Source organism: Dermacentor albipictus, chromosome 1, assembly GCF_038994185.2.
Source record: "Dermacentor albipictus isolate Rhodes 1998 colony chromosome 1, USDA_Dalb.pri_finalv2, whole genome shotgun sequence".
In the NCBI taxonomy this organism is placed as follows: domain Eukaryota; kingdom Metazoa; phylum Arthropoda; class Arachnida; order Ixodida; family Ixodidae; genus Dermacentor; species Dermacentor albipictus.
Window position 1 is genome coordinate 13,931,475 of NC_091821.1, and position 17,498 is coordinate 13,948,972.

General features: G+C 49.1%; 1 protein-coding gene across 4 annotated transcripts in view; it reads left to right on the forward strand.

Annotated features, from left to right (window-relative positions):
* Positions 1-17,498, forward strand: part of LOC135918210 (nonsense-mediated mRNA decay factor SMG7-like) — a 140,890-nt gene that overhangs the window by 52,475 nt on the left and 70,917 nt on the right. For all 4 annotated transcript variants that reach the window (XM_065451900.1, XM_065451903.1, XM_065451901.1 and 1 more), the window contains exons 12-15: positions 4,572-4,645; positions 4,733-4,799; positions 13,460-13,570; positions 13,989-14,125. In XM_065451900.1, coding sequence (XP_065307972.1) covers positions 4,572-4,645; positions 4,733-4,799; positions 13,460-13,570; positions 13,989-14,125 — 389 coding nt within the window. The remainder of the gene's footprint in view (positions 1-4,571; positions 4,646-4,732; positions 4,800-13,459; positions 13,571-13,988; positions 14,126-17,498) is intronic.

The window sequence follows — 17,498 nt, forward strand, 5'->3', positions numbered from 1 at the left end:
GACACAAGGTGCGCGTTGTCGTTATTGCCGCTTTGGCAAGCTGACGTTTGCACTTCTCAAATTCTGCCCGAGTCAGCATCTTTTTCAAGCATGCCATTTTGGTGGGTGCTGCACGAGACACCAATGGACACGTATCAAGCTGGTGGGGCCTCAGAAACTCGAGACGTACGGTATGTTGTCGTTTTCCTGTTGTGTAATGTTTATGAGGTAATGGAAAACATGAGACAGCGGAAATCAAATTGTTGGGCAACACCACAATACGATGCCGCCAGAGCAAAGCATGATGCTCACTTCGCACCGCCTGCAGCCGAAAATGGTAATACGTTTGGGTTATCACTTACTAAAAGCGTGCAGTGCGCTTCTAACGGCACCATGCCGCACACATTGTGAAACATAGGCGAAGATGCTTATCACAATAGGGTTGGTGGCGATAGCCTGAATGCAACTTGCCACGGCCTGCGAGATTTGCTGGTACCTTATAGGAAACTGAACATGTGCGGGCATTTTCATGCGAAGCTGGAGGGAAAGTATTGCAGGGAAGCTGCTGCGGTGGGTGGCTACTGTTCTTGAGCGCCCGCCTCGCACCTTTCCTTGTCTACATGGTATCTAGCAGCTCAAAAACATATATGATCGCAGTTTGGCGATGTACGGAATGTTTGTGGCGAAAGATTTTGCTAGCTACTAAACGCAAAGTGGCAATCTGTAAAGAGGAGCAGAATGAGCAACCATGAAGACGGAGAGGTAAGAGCTTCAACACACAGGGGTGGGGTTCTCTAGGAGATAACAAAACTTGAATGGCTGAGAACCTTGCCTTGAGGTGTGGCTCCACAGCAGTGCGTGCGGCACTGCCTTGAGATTCGGCTTCACGGAAGCTTGCGCCACGCTGCCGCGAAGCCACATCTTAAAGGGACCCTGAAACGATTTTGGCGATTTTCTACAAACGTACTGAGTCGTTAGAGTAGGTCCTTCTGATCATTAATTGATGCATCTAAGTGCTCTGCGTAAAGCGTGTAATTTATTATAAGGTTTTAAAAATACACATCGCTGCCGATCGTAGCGCACTGCTCGGCGGAGTTTTAAGCCGCCCCTACACATATGATGCAAATAACCCATATGACGTCACGTGGGCGAGCTATCTGATTGGCTGACCAGGGCGCGTGGTCGATAATTTTTCCAACTGTATGGTAAACAAATAATCTTCGTAATAGTTGGAATGTTAGTTCATTTGTTTTTATAAAAAGAAAGTAACATAAAGAGAATGCACAAGAACAATTTTTCAGTACACTTCAGCACTTCCGGCACACAGCAAGTGTCGTCTGCTTGTGTTACAACGTACTCCATTTTGACGAGAGCTCCGTGGTCAGAGTCGGTCTCAGTCTTTTCGCGAGCACTATGATTCGACTTTGTTGCCTTGTGGACTGCAAACCTAGCGACTGGCAATATGTCAAGCTGCGACATCGTGTCCCTCTGCAAGGCAGTATACAAGCGAACTGGCTGCTGCGCATGGGACTGCCGGTATCCGATCGGCGCCACGCGTTTGTAGCCGTCACTTTACACCGGAAGATTACTAACGCAGTACCGTTTTGCGAGTCCAGTATTAGGGCAAACGCAAGCGCAAGGGGACAGGGTCTGGCCGCTTGACTGTGCCGGGATGAGCCACGAGATGAGCAGAAGGGCAAATGCGAATGGTCTGCACAGTGCAGCCACCTGGTGGCACAGAGCTCAACCATACACAGTAGCAGCAACGAAGTGTATTCTTCTTTGCTGCTGGTGTGTATTTTTCGCAGGAGTGTAATCATCAACACGTTGATTTATAAATGTGTAAAATGCTTTACACTTGGTTAGAGCAATATTAGCGCTTTGTTTGACTGGTTAAGCGCTGCGCCAGCAAGTGTCTGGACCGCGCAGACCGATCAGGCTGCTCACGTACGTCTACGCTAAAGTTCCTTCATCAGCTTGAGTTTATGCCTCCAGTCATTTGCCGCAATGACCAGCTTGCCTGTTTTTAGCGGAGTACCGGACACATTCGGCGCTACGACAGAATGCTCGCAACGCACGCTGCTTCGATAGCTCTCGGTCGACGGCCAAGCGGCTAGCGGAGAGGTCTCGCGCTGGAGGGGGCGTACTCCTAAACAACCAGAAGTGAACGATGTGACGTCGCATCGTGACGCTCAACCAGTGAAGGCGGAGCTTAGCGCCGCTCGCTCGGCGAGCGAGTTGAGGAGGAAAAGCATAGCTAGGGAGGAGGGTAACTTCTAATCGCTTGCAGCTACATTAATACGTAACGCTTCACTTAAATTGTGGTGCGAATGTTCTACTTAAGCTGTACCTTACGCGCCTACAAAATTTGTCCGAACCGTTTAAGGGGCCCTTTAAGGCGAAAATCACATATAACTCACACGCTGACTTTACTGTTAAATTTTTTAAATTGTTGGTGTGGACTATATGGACAAAAATAACGTATTGTTGCACTTTAGCACAAGACTGTGCAGAAGCACAATAACTGTTTTCTGGCCGCTGGCGGCGTAAAATGCAATAAAATTGTCCTTTTTTTTTTCGTTCTTCGAAATTTCTTGTGTCGGACTGCTGAGTATTTTGGATACTCTTACCGTCCTCTTCATATCTGAAAAATTGGTCAGCTAATGTATTGCTTTGCCAAATAAAGGAGTGTGTTCTCACCTTTTTTTCTCTTTTTTCTTTTTTTTTTCTGCATCACCTAGTGTCATGGCTTGTCACCTGTTCGCCATCGGTGCAAAGTCATTGATGGTGTACACAAGCGGTTTAGTCGTTACGTACTCAAGCTAACACAGCGAAGGAGGCAGAGTCGGGAGAAAGAAAGAAAAAAAATTCATTTATTGACGTACAACAAGACACAATTTAAACGAAACAGAAAAAACACAAGAACACTAACACACATGCACTTCATCTAGATCAATGATGAAGACGAAAAAAATACAATGAACAGTTAACAGTGGATATAGAAATTAACACTACACAGAACACACTTAACGGTGGTCAACTAAACAAAGTTCGAAAGAAAACAAATGATGGCATATGCATGGCGGGGCAGCAGCAGCAAGTCCATAAAGCATGGAGTCGATGGCAAAGCTTTTCCGAAGAACGCTGCCAAGCCGATCTCATTGCGGTGGGTGCGATTGCTGGGTTGGGTTTCCTGGGAGTCTAGGTCTGATGTTTTCCCTCGAGCAGGTTGAGCTAACTTGGAGAACTACCGTGAGCTTCGTTGCAGACGTTGGTTCGTCGTCTCTTACGTCCACTAGTAACTCACAGTTCAGACGCGGCTAGGCAGCCCAGGCGATACTGGATGGCACTAGCTTCTTGGCGCTTCTCAGCAGATTGTAGGCTCAGCTTCTAGACTGCTTAGCTCAGTCTAAAACCTGCATTTAAATAACTTCTTCTTTCCCTTGTTACCTGAGTGGGGAACAGCAGATATTGGTGACAATCCAATCAAGTTCACCCAATTGTATCCCAGCTCCTCGCAAGGTCTTGGCTGGGCCCCTTTTAATTACTGGCAAGGGAACAGGTGATTCCCCCCTGCTGCTAGAGGTCGCATACTTGTATTGCACCACACACGCACACCCTTGAGTCCGTGGCGGGCCTCTATTGTTTGTTAACAAACACAGGAGAAACGACGGCAGCCGGCCATACGGCGCTGTTGGCACACATACACTGTCAGCAATTTGTGGACACAGGATTGCACAGAGATGCCACATATTTCGGAGTATTCGCACCCCTGCCTTCTTAGCAAGCTTCTCAATGTGCGCGCGGGGCAGAGAATACACAGAGGTTCCTACAAAAAGTCGTCAGGGCGTCACGGTCGCGCTGACGACAAAAGGACAATAATCTCTAAACCTTCCTTCGACTTCTTTTGGCCGCTTGCCCAAGTGGCCGGCAATAACCGTCTTGCTCACCGTTTCCTATTCCTACGACCTTTTGGCGTCTGTTGATCGGTGCTTCGTCGAATCGAATAATGCTGCACCGTGACACCTAGTAATTTGACTCCTGATAATTCTAAACGTGCAGCAGCGACTTAGCGGCTATGGCTTTGCACTGCTAAACACAAGGTCACGGGTTTGATTCTTGGCTGCCGCAGCCACATTTTACGAAAATGCTTGTGTACCGTGCATTAGGTGCATGCCCCAGATGGTCCGAATCAATCGGGAGTCCCCCACCACAATGCCCTTCTTACATCGGGACTCAGGCACATTGTTTTTTGCAAACTGCTATCTCTCAAAACCTGATAAGCATTATATAAAATTTAACACTGCATCATATTCTTGAAGTGAGTGATATGTTACAAGAGAGGAGCAGCTTTTTCTGATCTCAACCACAGCAGGTGCATTCCAGTGAGATATATGAAAAAAATCCTCCTGTGCTGTGCTGAAGGTGCACATTAAAAAAACACCAGGTAGTGAAAATTAGTCCAGAGCGCTCCATACAGCATCCCTCATAACCCACTGTGCAGTTATGAAACGTTAAACCTCACAATTTAATTTTTTATCAATCTTGCCTTGAAAACATTGCATGCTTACTGGCTCTCTTTTTGCTTGAAGGGTGTGGCATGGATTCTGCAAGCTGCTCAATGCATTGCTCACTGTGCTTCCTGCTGAGTTTCCGAAAGAGAAATGTGAGTGGTGTGAATTCAGAGCATTGTTGATGCTGCATTCAAAGGCTGTATTTTGTTTCATTAACCCTGCTTTCAATACTTTTCCAGTTTTCACAATTCCTCTGCCAGAAGATTGGGATGTCCAGTGTTTCACACCACTACAGGAGGCTCACAGGTGTGGCTTTGTCTATTTTAAGAGGGGGAGTTGTGTAGGGCCTTTAAAAAAATCTTCTATTTTTTTCTGCCTGTCTCTTTTTCTGTTCTTTCTTTTTTTCTTGCTGGTAAATAATGCCAACCATATACCACATATATGTGACCCCGCTTATGTAATACCCATGGGCTTTTAAAGTGGAATGAAGGAAATGAAATAAATTCTGCGTGTTACAATGCTGATAACTTCTGAAGCATACATCTTTTATAGGCTTATTTCATGTGTGGATGCTTTTTCTTTAAACTTTAAACCTATTATCTAAAGTTACGCAGGTTTCTTTTGCTTAATTTTCCAGAACAGTTTTCAAAAGATTATTTCCTGAGATTTCACTGGACAAGGTATCAGTGGCTTCAGCATAATTGTTACTCTTGTTCTAAGATAGAGCAATAAGGTTGGTCTTGTTGGACTCCTTGAATCATGCAGTAGCCATTCATACCCTGTTTAGCTTGTGGGCTCACAGTACGTCTCCGCGCACTGCGTCGCCAAGTGGCCCCCCGAGAAGTGGAGCCTCACGACGCGGCACGACGGCGCACGGCGATAGACCCACCGCAGGTTCGAGCACCGAGCCGAAAGACCTGGACGGCTCTGGCCGTACGCATGGGCGCTCTCCCCGGAACACATGGCGTCCAGGACAGTTAAGGCGTTTATTGGTCACAAATGGCCAACATGTACCAGACTGCACCCAAACACACGGAGTACACTCGGCGCCCGCGGTTCCCGATGGTGAGGAAGGCGGGTTACACGCCGCGTCGAACAACGGTTTACGCGCGCGGGCCGAAATGCGTTCGCAAACGCTACCTAGCGCTTCCCGTCACCGACAATGGTCTGCGACGGTTCGGACACGCAAAATGTGATGCACTGAGCGCCTGCGACTACCGCAAGGGCGGAACGCAAAGCCACTCAGCAAGTCACACTTACGCAAGCTAACAAAGCACGTGAACGTCCCCAGGCCGGGGCGTTGGGGACACAAATAGCTGGTCGCTCACGTACCTTGCAGCTTGCCTCTCGTGACCGGCACTCGTCCCTCTCGCAGCACGATTCCCCCGCGCGCGGCGATCGTCCCCAGTCGGGGCTTCTTCCCTACGTCACGCCCCACGACCCAATCTCAGGGCCGCGTAGCATGACGTCGCGGGACGCGGCCGCGGCGCCCGGGGGAAACGGCGCGCGGGTCGAGGGGCAGGCATTTGGGAGAGGTTTTCCTCGCAATGGCGAATAAGTTCGGAGCCTTAGGCACAGCAACGACTGCGCCCCGGTAGACCGAAGGAACTCCCACATCCCTCTCCCCTTAAATGTCCCTACCAGCTGAGAAATAAGCCGGCGGCATGTAACACAAAGGAAAAGTCCCCTGTATCAGCCAGCACTAGATATTGCAAGGACGGCTAACCTCCTGCCTCCGTTCCAGCCCTTAAACACATATTAAAGAAAACGAGAACGATACAACCAGGGAAATACACTAATAGCACAATTATTTAACACGCACAACAAACCCAGTGAAAATCGTGTACAACCATATATCTCAAAGGGAAAACTGTACAACACACTGCTCCAGAATACCCCCAGAATACCCCCCAGAACAAACGCACAGAGACACACGCTCACAAATAAACATTTAAAAAAGTTAAAGAACCTAACGTACAAAACAAAACGGCAAGACGTCCCCGGAGCCTCAGCGCTCAGTCCCGAACGTCTTATACCAAAGCCGTCGCGGGCACTTGGTCGGCGGCCACCGCGTTCGGATTTGTTTGTTTCGGCGCATTAATCCGTCGCTCTCTGTGGGCCACCTCTTCATCGCCTGGAGCTCCCTGCCGAACGAGCGCTGCGAAGCCGGGGTCCTCCCGCATCTTCTGCCGGCACAATTGGGCCAGCTCGCCGTCTGTCAGCGCCGTCGCCGCGCCAAAAGGCACCGGGGGATCTCCCGCCGCACTCTTCTTCCTCTCCTCCGGGTGCATCCGGCCGGTGTAGTGGCTATGGTGAATAAAAAGGGTCCCGCACTTCCCGCAGGTAGCAGCACCAGCAGGGAGGGGCAGGTGGGCGCCGTCCGCGGCTGCCTCCGTTAGAGTGAGCGTGTGCCCCTTAAAAGGATAGGGCACGGGGTGCTGGCACCTCTCCACTCTGCGCTGCGCGGGCCATGCCTTCACCGACACGTACCAGAGGGGTGCCGATACACCCTCCTGGCACGTCCAGGTGGCCACACTCCGTGTTTTCGGACTGGTCTCCGTAGCTGTGGCAGGCGGGACAGTCGTTGGAGCAGGGAGTATCCTTGCGACTGGAGCGCCTGGCTGTGCAACCCAGCGCCGGCGTCGGCTGCGGCGGCGGCTCGAAGGGGCGACAAGGGCAGACGGCTTGCCCATCTTGAGCGCGAGTGCGCTGCAACTCCAAGCTACCGACGAAGGCGACTGTCGAGAGAGAATGACAGTGGGAAAACAGTTCTGGGCACCGGCAGCAGCAGTGCCAGCAGGAGTAGTAAATGCTGACGCCAGTCGTTTTCAAGAAGGAGCGAGCAGAGATGGGGGGCACAGGATGGAGGGTCGCGAAGCCAGCTGGACGTTGTTTTCGTCCCCTTTTGCATGCGCACACACGAGGCACCCGCGACACGTGCCCTTAGGGCTTGCAACGGATTCGGGCGCAGGCAACACCAATGTCTGATGCGTCCAATGTCTCAAACCTCCCCCTCGTCTGACGCTCCCGTGGTCGCACGCCCCCGCTTTCCGGACACTTACGCGGCGAGTCTCAAAGACGAGACAACAAAAGAATGAGGGCACTAAGCGCCCCTCTACAGCTACGTACAATGGCGATGCGGGGTAAGAAGCGGGCACTTTGAAAACAAGGCTATGCACACGAGGAAGGCTAAACCTATTATTCAAGCAAGAAGAAATACAAGCACTGAACAAACGGGCAAACTTTTTGACATCTAGTTAGGGCGGGCTGGAACCGTGGCGCGCTGGCCTCTATGCGGGAAATCCCGAGAGAAAAGAAACACTCGCTCGCAGAGGCAGAAAGCAAGAGTAACGCGTTTCTTTTACCAGAAAGGTCTGGCAACGCGAGGGCGAATTCACAATGGTGGTCGTCGCCTGAGGGGGTATCGATGCGACGGCCGAAAGCGGTCGGCAACACCGGACGTGCTCTGTTCCCCGGAACCCCCGAGATCGCTCGGCTCCGGCGCCGGCTCGACTGGCCTGCAATGATAGGCTTTCAAGTCGGCAATGTGAACGCGGCCCCTGGTTCTCCCCGTCTGAGGATCCGTCAGCTCATACACAAGTGGTGAAAGTCGTTTCTCCACTCGGTAACGCCCCAGCCATTTAGGAGCCAACGCTGCGGAAAACCCTTTGCTGGCGTCACTAAGAGCGTGGTTGCATTTAAGCACCAAGTCACCAACCTGAAAGCAGACGTCGCGATGACTCTTGTCATATTGAGCTTTCTGCTGGGCTCGGGCGGCTCCCAAGCTGTCCCTTGCTCTTGAGAAAGCACGGGCAAGCCGGGAGCGAAGCTGCGCTGCGTACGAGGGAAGGTCCCCTGGCGCATTCTCAACCCCTGCTCGGCGCTGCGTAACAATGGTTAGCGGATTCGCCAGTTCACGGCCAAAAATGAGGAAAGCGGGGGAGAAACTTGTTGAGCGGTTTTGCGCCGTCTGGATGGCGAACGCGAGTTCGTTCACGTGGTCTGCCCAATCCTTCTGGCTCCTGGCAAAGACCGTGAGCATCGACTTCACAGTACGATTAAAGCGTTCCGTGAGGTTGGCCTGGGGGTGGTAGGGCGATGTGAGGCGATGCTCGATCTGAAGGGATGTACACGTCTCACGAAACACCCGAGAAGTGAAGTAAGACGCATTGTCAGTAATCAAACGCTCCGGAAATCCAAAGCGTGTGAAAACTTCCATTAGCTTATCCAACACTGCCCGAGTTGTCACCTTGCGGAGCGGAAATAGCTCCACCCACTTTGTAAAGTGATCGACCACTACCAAAAGGTGCTGAAAGCCCTGTTTACTCTTTGGAAAAGGCCCAAATAAGTCGCAGGCAGCAAACTGCCAAGGCCGCTGACTGTCAATCGGCTTCATTAAACCCGGCGGACGGCCACCGCGAGATTTCACCGTCTGACAGACGTGACAAGTCCGGCAATAACGGAAAACGTCGCGCTTCATACCGGGCCAGGTGACAGTGTGGCTGAGTCTTGCAAAGACCTTAGAGCCACTGAGGTGTCCAGCCAGCGGTTCATCATGAGCGTAGTGCAAAAGTGCGCGCCTCAGACTTTTCGGTATCACCACCTTAAACGGGTTAATTGATTCGTCCTCGGTAGCGATATATCTAAGCACGAGCCCATCGTGGTCCAGCAGGTAGGAATCTTCGGAAGTACCAGCAATAAAAACTGGCCCGGGTACTTCTGCGCTCGTTGCAACACCAGCAACGTTACGGCGCTCCGTTTCCGCTACTCTACCAGCAATTTCCTTGCAAAATGAATCCTCCTGCTGGGCCTTTAGGAGCTCTTCTCGGCTGAAAATAATCGCGGTCCCTCCAGAGTGAGAGCCGGTTCCATTACTTCCTTTTGGAGATACTGCAAAGGCCTCGTTCTCCGGTGTCGTGGTACGCGGCTGTCTTTCTGCGGCTAACTCCTTCTGCACCCGTGCGAGAACATCATGCGCGGTGACATCGTGTTCATTAAAGGCACAGTCATGAACGGTTAAGTTACCACCAGTGCCGGGCGATCTATTCACAACGCTCCCCTTTGGCTGGCTTACAACTATTTCCCCCACTGATGGAGAACTCTCGTCACCGCCCGGCTGTACAACGCCGAAAACCTCTTTTACCGCAGTCTCCTCTATAGGTGGGGACCCGAAGACGGTCTCCCTCTCTTCCTCCGCCACTTCGCCGCTCGCACAGGTGGGCGTGTCGGCGGCTTCCGTCTTTCGCCGCTCGCCTCCGGCATCAGCCGGGTGGGGAAGCGGCGCACGCGAAAGCGCGTCTGCGACGACGTTCGTGCTCCCCTTTCGGTACTGCACCGAAATGTCGTAGTGCTGTATTAGAAGTGCCCAACGTGCCAGCCGACCCGCAGGTTCTCGAAGTCTCATGAGCCAGCTGAGCGCGCTGTGATCCGTCTGCACGACGAATTTCGTGCCGTCTAAATAGACCTCAAATCTCCTCAGTGCAAACACAATCGCTAAGCACTCTTTTTCTGTCACGGAGTAGTTCTTCTCCGCAGGGAGCAGCGCCCGACTAGCAAAAGCCAGAGGGTGCAGGACACCATCGAATTCCTGAAGGAGGACCGCCCCCAATCCCAAATCGCTCGCGTCCGTCTGAACGACGAATTTCTTGGTCAGGTCAGGCAATCTGAGGCGAGCTGTCTCGGCGATGGCTCGGGACAAGCCGCGGAATGCCTGCTCCTGCTCCGGTTCCCAACGCCACTCCACAGACTTCCCCAACAACTTTGTCAGCGGTGCCTGGAGTTTCGCACAAGATGGAATAAATGACCGGTAGAAATTGGCCATTCCGAGGAAGCGGCGGAGGCCGCGTACATCCTTGGGGGCGGGAAAATCCAGGAGAGCATTGGTCACAAATGGCCAACATGTACCAGACTGCACCCAAACACACGGAATACACTCGGCGCCCGCGGTTCCCGATGGTGAGGAAGGCGGGTTACACGCCGCGTCGAACAACGGTTTACGCGCGCGGGCCGAAATGCGTTCGCAAACGCTACCTAGCGCTTCCCGTCACCGACAATGGTCTGCGACGGTTCGGACACGCAAAATGTGATGCACTGAGCGCCTGCGACTACCGCAAGGGCGGAACGCAAAGCCACTCAGCAAGTCACACTTACGCAAGCTAACAAAGCACGTGAACGTCCCCAGGCCGGGGCGTTGGGGACACAAATAGCTGGTCGCTCACGTACCTTGCAGCTTGCCTCTCGTGACCGGTGCTCGTCCCTCTCGCAGCACGACTCCCCCGCGCGCGGCGATCGTCCCCAGTCTGGGCTTCTTCCCTACGTCACGCCCCACGACCCATTCGCAGGGCCGCGTAGCATGACGTCGCGGGACGCGGCCGCGGCGCCCGGGGAAAACGGCGCGCGGGTCGAGGGGCAGGCATTTGGGAGAGGTTTTCCTCGCAATGGCGAATAAGTTAGGAGCCTTAGGCACAGCAACGACTGTGCCCCGGTAGACCGAAAGAACTCCCACAAGCTAAATCTGAAGAACTGACTTTTTGCCAACCTTTCTGGTGTACCTTGCCATGTTGGCGTAGTGGCTATGGCATTGCGCTACTAAGCCCAAGGGTGCGAAATTGAATCCTGGCCACAATGACCAGGAATCGTGGTTTCAAATCATGGTTTTGTCATAGAAGACCCTGGAATTAAATTTTGTTAGCTTTTCTGAAAAATAAGTGAAGGAAATGCATAAAATCAGAACCAAACGAGATAAGAATTGGCCTGATATTTGAAATGAGCACATGAAATTACATTACCTGCAAGTTTTAAGTACCATAACTTGAGCTGCCACTAGTAAAGCAAGCGAGTGAGCACCTGGTGTAACTGTATTATTGAAATAGAGATAAGAACATTCTAGCTGCACTAATGGTGTCTGCTTCATGTCCGTGACGTATGTGCATGTGTGTGTGCATGGGCACCCTGTCTGGCCATCTTTGTGTGATGAAAGAAAGAAAACCAAAAATAGCAGTCGCACATAGTAGTGCCCAACCACCTGAAGCCTGTGTCAGGTTACGGCATCCTTAAATGTTTACCCTAGTGCAGTGCCCTAGAGATCGTGTGGAGAAAATGGTTCATTGTAGAAAACACCTGGATGAGTGAGGTTCATCCTTGGCATGGAAAAGGTTAAAGTAAGACAGCTTGATGCATGTGCGCTGAATGTCGGAGATCATGTGGGAGGCAGGGCACAGCGAAATGGTAAAGAGAGCGACAGCATGGAACCTCCTCTAGCGAAGGGTAGCGGCATGACATCATAGTTTTTCGTAGTATCTTTGATAGCACGCTTGTTGAGTTGGTAAGCAAATGCTTACTGCAAGTTATACTGCCTATAAGTCTACCAAGCTTACTTTGTGTAATGTTCTAATAACTTTCTAATGCACTGAATATTTAGCCCTTCATAGGAAACTGCAGATTCCTGCTCATTTCTGTAAATTACAATATCTACATATGTTGCAAGGAGCGAGTGCAACACGAAAGCTTCAGTAGTTGCACTCCGTCAGTGTTTCCTGCACGCCAGCATGTTAATGGTCATGTACTAGGTGTGTCAAATCAAATCAAATCAAATCAAATCAAATCTTTATTCAGCATTCTTCCGCGTATGAAAAAAAAGAATGCTAGGACAAGAGCAAAAAAGCTGCTACAAGCAGCTTGTAGCAGCGGACTGCTACAGATTGTTGCTACAAATTGTTGTCATTAGTCAATGCACGTGATTCACAGCATGTTAGAATAGTAGCCACTATGTATAGATAAAGGCAGGGGGCTTGCCCATGTGAACTGTCAGTAGCACTGTGCACATTGTGACATGGCTAGGAAAGCAGTGAGTTGGCAACTTTTAGATGCAGTGCAGTAACTAAGGGTGAAAGCAGGCTAATGCTAGAACTGCACATATTTTGTTGCATGAATATCTTGAGGGTCATGTACCATGCATTGTGGTAAAGAACCCCAGGTGGGCAAAATTAAACCAGAGCCTCCTGCTACACAGTCCCTCCTAGCCCACTGTGTGTTTTTGGAATGTTAAAGTGCACACTTTTTTTTTTTACCTATTTGGTGTGGGGGAGGGAGGGAGATATAACCAAAACAGCACTTGTACATTTAAAATCTGAGATGAAGAGGATGATGGTATACTGCTGAGGCACAAAATGAAACCAAGGTAAAGAAAGGGAAGATCCACAAGCTACAGGATTCCAGAACTGTACAAGTTGTGGCTGTTGATTTTCAAACATTAGGCATAACTACGTCTCCTACTCCCTCCCCCCTAGCTGTAACCAAAGTGACGCTGCACACAATATGGGTGCTTAGGTAAAAAAAAAGGCCTCATTGGCTTGCTTCAAATGACTGCATGAATACTTGAGGTGCCTTTTCTGTGGATAAAATGGTCCTTCTGATGATGGTGTTTATGCACACTGTGAGTGACCCTCAGTGTGCTACACACTGCCACTGCACATTGTGCTGCAACATTGTTTGCATTCAGAATACCAGTATGTGTGGGTGGCAACATGATTGGACTTGCACTGCACACTATTCCACCACTCAAAACTTTACTGCTTGCAGGTCCTTGGTGTGATGATTGTGACACTGTGATCCATCACAAATTGCAGAGAATGAGAATAACAGGGTGTTATTGCATATTTTGTATATCAGATTCTTTATCTACAGAGCAATTTTGGGGTCCCTTGAAGCTCATTATATCCAAGCATTGCAAATTAGCCAGATTTATTTGCAGTGACATGAATCGCAAAGAAAAAAAAACTGCATCAGAGTGTGAAGAACTAGAATGTGTATGTATGCCATTAATTAATTGTATCACATTTGTCTTTACTACTTTACTTTAGAGCCGCATGTTAAAAGAGGATCATATTTGTAGAAAATGAACTAGGTTGTGCTTAATTGGTGGTTCAATTTACATAGTAACCAAATTCATTGTATTTGTTTTTCAGCAACCTCTGCTTTGAAAATGCCCCAAAGCTGAACAAAGGTGAAATTGGTGACTTGAGAGCAAGCAGGCTTCTTGACCTTGCAGAGATGCTAAGCCAAGTGGTCATGAATGGGTGAGTGTTAGCACCTGTGCTAGGATGTCAGAAAGACTGGTGCGCACAGGGCCACTACTGGTAGATTTTGTTTGCAGTATATTCTCAGGGATGTCCCTTGTGGCAATTTTTTTTATCTTTAATTTAAAAGGACCCTACAACGCTTTTTGAATGTGGTAAACAAACCTCCCCAGTCAATGGACAGTGCTGATTCCACAATTCGGAGCAGCAACTATTAGGCTGACTCAAGGTTATGAAAAGTGTTGTCATTGACTTTTTTTTTATTTAAATGGTATTTATGCAATCTTTTGTGAGTGTGCATTTTCTCATTGTTTATCAATTTTGAATGTCTACTGTGGATAATGCTATTGCATGCTGAACGATGAAAAATGGTAGCCTAAATATGAGCCACTATTCAACATCTGTCTACGCACTGCAGCAAAAACGTGATTGCACTGACAGCGGAGACACCAGCACGGTACATAGCAAACCACTACACAGAAGCCATGCGCAACCAGGTGATGCAACAAATACAGCAGCTGTCCATTGAACCTGAGGGAGACTCCAGAAGGCCTGGTAAGTGGAAAGCATGCTGAATTGCATCTACAACAAAGTGCTCATATCACTATTCAATGCATTATGCAGTCTCTGTGAAGTTACTGTGGTGTTTTACTCCTGTAGTTTCTTAGTAGCTAAATAGGATGCAGTACTGAAATTATTTCTTTAAAAAAAAACTCTCAACAGTTGACTAATAATCCAAGAACACTCTCAATGCAACTGTGTGGATTGCTTCCTTGCTACGATCACAGCACAGGCACATTATGCACTGTAATATAGATGCTCTGAAGTAGGCCAACGTCCGTGGAAAAATTAAGGCTTAAATAGATTCCTTATGGTTGCAGCATTACTGAGCAATCAGTAATTGCTTCTGGCAGGTGGGATTTTAATAGGTGCAGGGCAGTACCAGTAACAAAAATGGAGCATTGGGTTTCACATGTGCCTCGCTATCCTGTGTTATTTTTTCTGCTTGACTTCTAATGCTAGTCAGATTCAGTCTTTAAAATACAGTTGAACCCACTTATAACAATACCGGTTTTAACAATGTATCGGTTATAACAATGAGAAGCTACTGCACCGTCGACTTTTGGATGTTTTCCATGGTGAAATAACCCGCTTACTACAGTGCCCCGACGCTGCATTATCGGTTATAGCAATGAAGTCTGGCTGCTGGGTGTCCGACCCGAAAAGTAGTGAAATGCGAAATCCTTGAAAAGAAAAAAATAAACAAAATGAGAAATTCGAGCCGCTGCACGATGGGCCGCTGTTTCAACAGCCACCACGCGCTCATTTTCTAGTCATCTCTGCGCGGCTCTCTCCCGTCGCCCTTCGACCCCTCCGAACATGAATGGGCTGCGCCCATAGCTCCATGCCACCCCACCCTCTGAAACACAAATGGACTGTGCCAACTATGCTGCGAGCAGATTGCTCGCATGTTGCTCGCTGGCTCCTCATTCAGTGCAGTTCTGCAAACAGCTTAATCGCTCGCATTCGTTTTTGTTGGTTTTGTCGAAGTAGTTTCTGGCCACGCGGTTTCTCAACTTAGATTGACTCGCCACCGAAACGGAACATGGCTGATCCGCCTGTTGATCATCGGCAATGCACGCCTTTGCCGGTGAAAAGAAAGTGCACAACTATGGATTTGGAAACTAAGTGCTTCTAACTGATGAGGCGATCGTCGCGAACATACTTGCATCAGATAACGATGGCGACGACGGCAGCGATTACCCGGTAGGGCGGGGTGCCTCAACGTTGTCCTCACAGGAAGCCTGGCATGATTCACGTCCTCCGGGGCTTAGTTTTTGCGAGGAAGCTTCCGCGACACTACGTGGAGCGCTTGGATGCCTTGGAGAAAGATGTTGGCAAGCTTCGCGTAAAGCATGCATAGCTGACAGACATAGGCTTTTTTCGTGCAAGCCAGTGACAAGTACGTGGTGAGATGCTTGTGGCGATCTCTCCTCAGCATTTCTTCTGGATTTCTCAAGCTGACAGGCTGCCGCGGCAGCCTTCTCGCAATTTTTAAGAGGCCCCTTTTTGAGCCACCAAAGTGATGCCTCGACGGTGCTCACATATCGCTTGCCACCCGTGACACCTCTTTGCAGTTGTTATAGCAGTGCCATTCTTTAACGCCGACAGCCACGGCATGTTACATGCTATTGGAGTGCCAGGATGCAGTTAAACGAGTGAACACAATCAGCAGCCAGGCGGAGGAAGATGGTGGGGAGGGGCACTGGCCTCTTTGCCTACATAGGTTCAGCTAAGCATTAACCAGCAGTTCACTTGCATCACTTCAATCGTGGTGCAAGGGCATGTTAATGCGACCATTTCTTATCCTATTTCTTTAAAGGCTTTCTATAGCCTGCATACTCTATTTGTGCTGTACAACCTCGTCTTAATGAAGTCGCATCTGGTGGTAAATACCTTCGTTGTATCCCATATTCATTACAAACATAAAACGTAAACCTTGATTCAATAAACTTCGATATAACGAAATTATTGATATAAGAAAGTATTTAACTTTTCATAACCTCTTGTCTATAGAACACCATGTATTTAGAACCTCAATATAGGGAAGTGTGTTTCTATGCGATTTCAATATAACCAAATTTCACTGCTATGGCAAAGGAATTCCAAGGTAATAAATAGCAACTTACGTGGACGCATATGGTCAAACGACTAAAATAAATCGGCTGCTTGCAAACGCACTTCTAACAATGCGCCGCGTGACGATAGCGACCGCCAAAGTGGAGCCTCATCATGTTCTGTATAAAATCCAAGTGCGATATGATCCTATCACGCCCTATGCACTGTGTACTTTAGCTGCGAGTGAAAGTCTGCGAGGGTGAGACAAGAAAGATGGTGGCGTTACAAGCGCCGCCTTCCCGCATGAGCAAAGGGAAAGAGGGGGAGGGGAGCTAGCTCGTGGTAACGGGATGAAATGCGCGAGAGGGGAAGGGGGTGGCAAAGGTAAGTTGGCGCACGGCTGGATTTCTGGCTCGCATCTCTGCCGTTTCTGTGTATACAAGGTATACGTAAACTGATAACCAAGCTTCCATAGAAGCTCGCATGTCAAGGAAATGGCGGCTCGTTGCAACCGTAGCCATCTACATATGGGGGGTACAACTAACAGCAAGCAAAAAATAAAAAATTAGAAGAGACGTCACAACCAGAAATGGCAGTGACGTTAAACTCTTATGGTGCTTGGTGCGAATGTTTGAATTTCTTTAGCGTCCGCCATTTCAACCGCTACGCCAGAAGTTATTTTTCTTTTGAGGCTGAGGCAAGCTTGCAACTCATCTCAGCTGAAGTGCCAGCGTGTCATTAAACTATAGGAGGGGCGTATGTCTTAATGTGAACATAATTAGGATGTTTTTGATGTCTATTGCTCCTGTAGGTTCCTTAGGAAGGTGTGCAAATAGGATGGAAATAAATGACAGTGCCACAGAGGTTTCAAAAGCAGCTTCACTTTTATTCATCTGGATTAGTGCAATCAATATAATTGACCAAACAAAACATGCTTTTTTGGCAGAATCAGTCGCAATTCCATACAACACCATGTTTCATATCCAACAGTTATCAGACAAGACAACGTTGCCGCACATTATCAGTTAAAAAACATTCGACTTACTAATTTTGCCACTTGTCGGACGCTCAGAGCCGGTGTTACGGAGGGTGAACGAACATAGTGCGACGCTTCTTCACGGAGCTTTCCGCATTTATTGTCACGACAAGACAGAGCGTGTCAAGTGCCGCAGCGTGAACTTGCGCGATAACAAAAGACCTGCACTCACACATTTCGCCATTGAATGCCATGCGCTAGGTCACGCAAAATTTGAAGTGAAGCGCACAGTGCACTTTGAACAAATATTCAAGGAAATAAAAAAAACTCGGA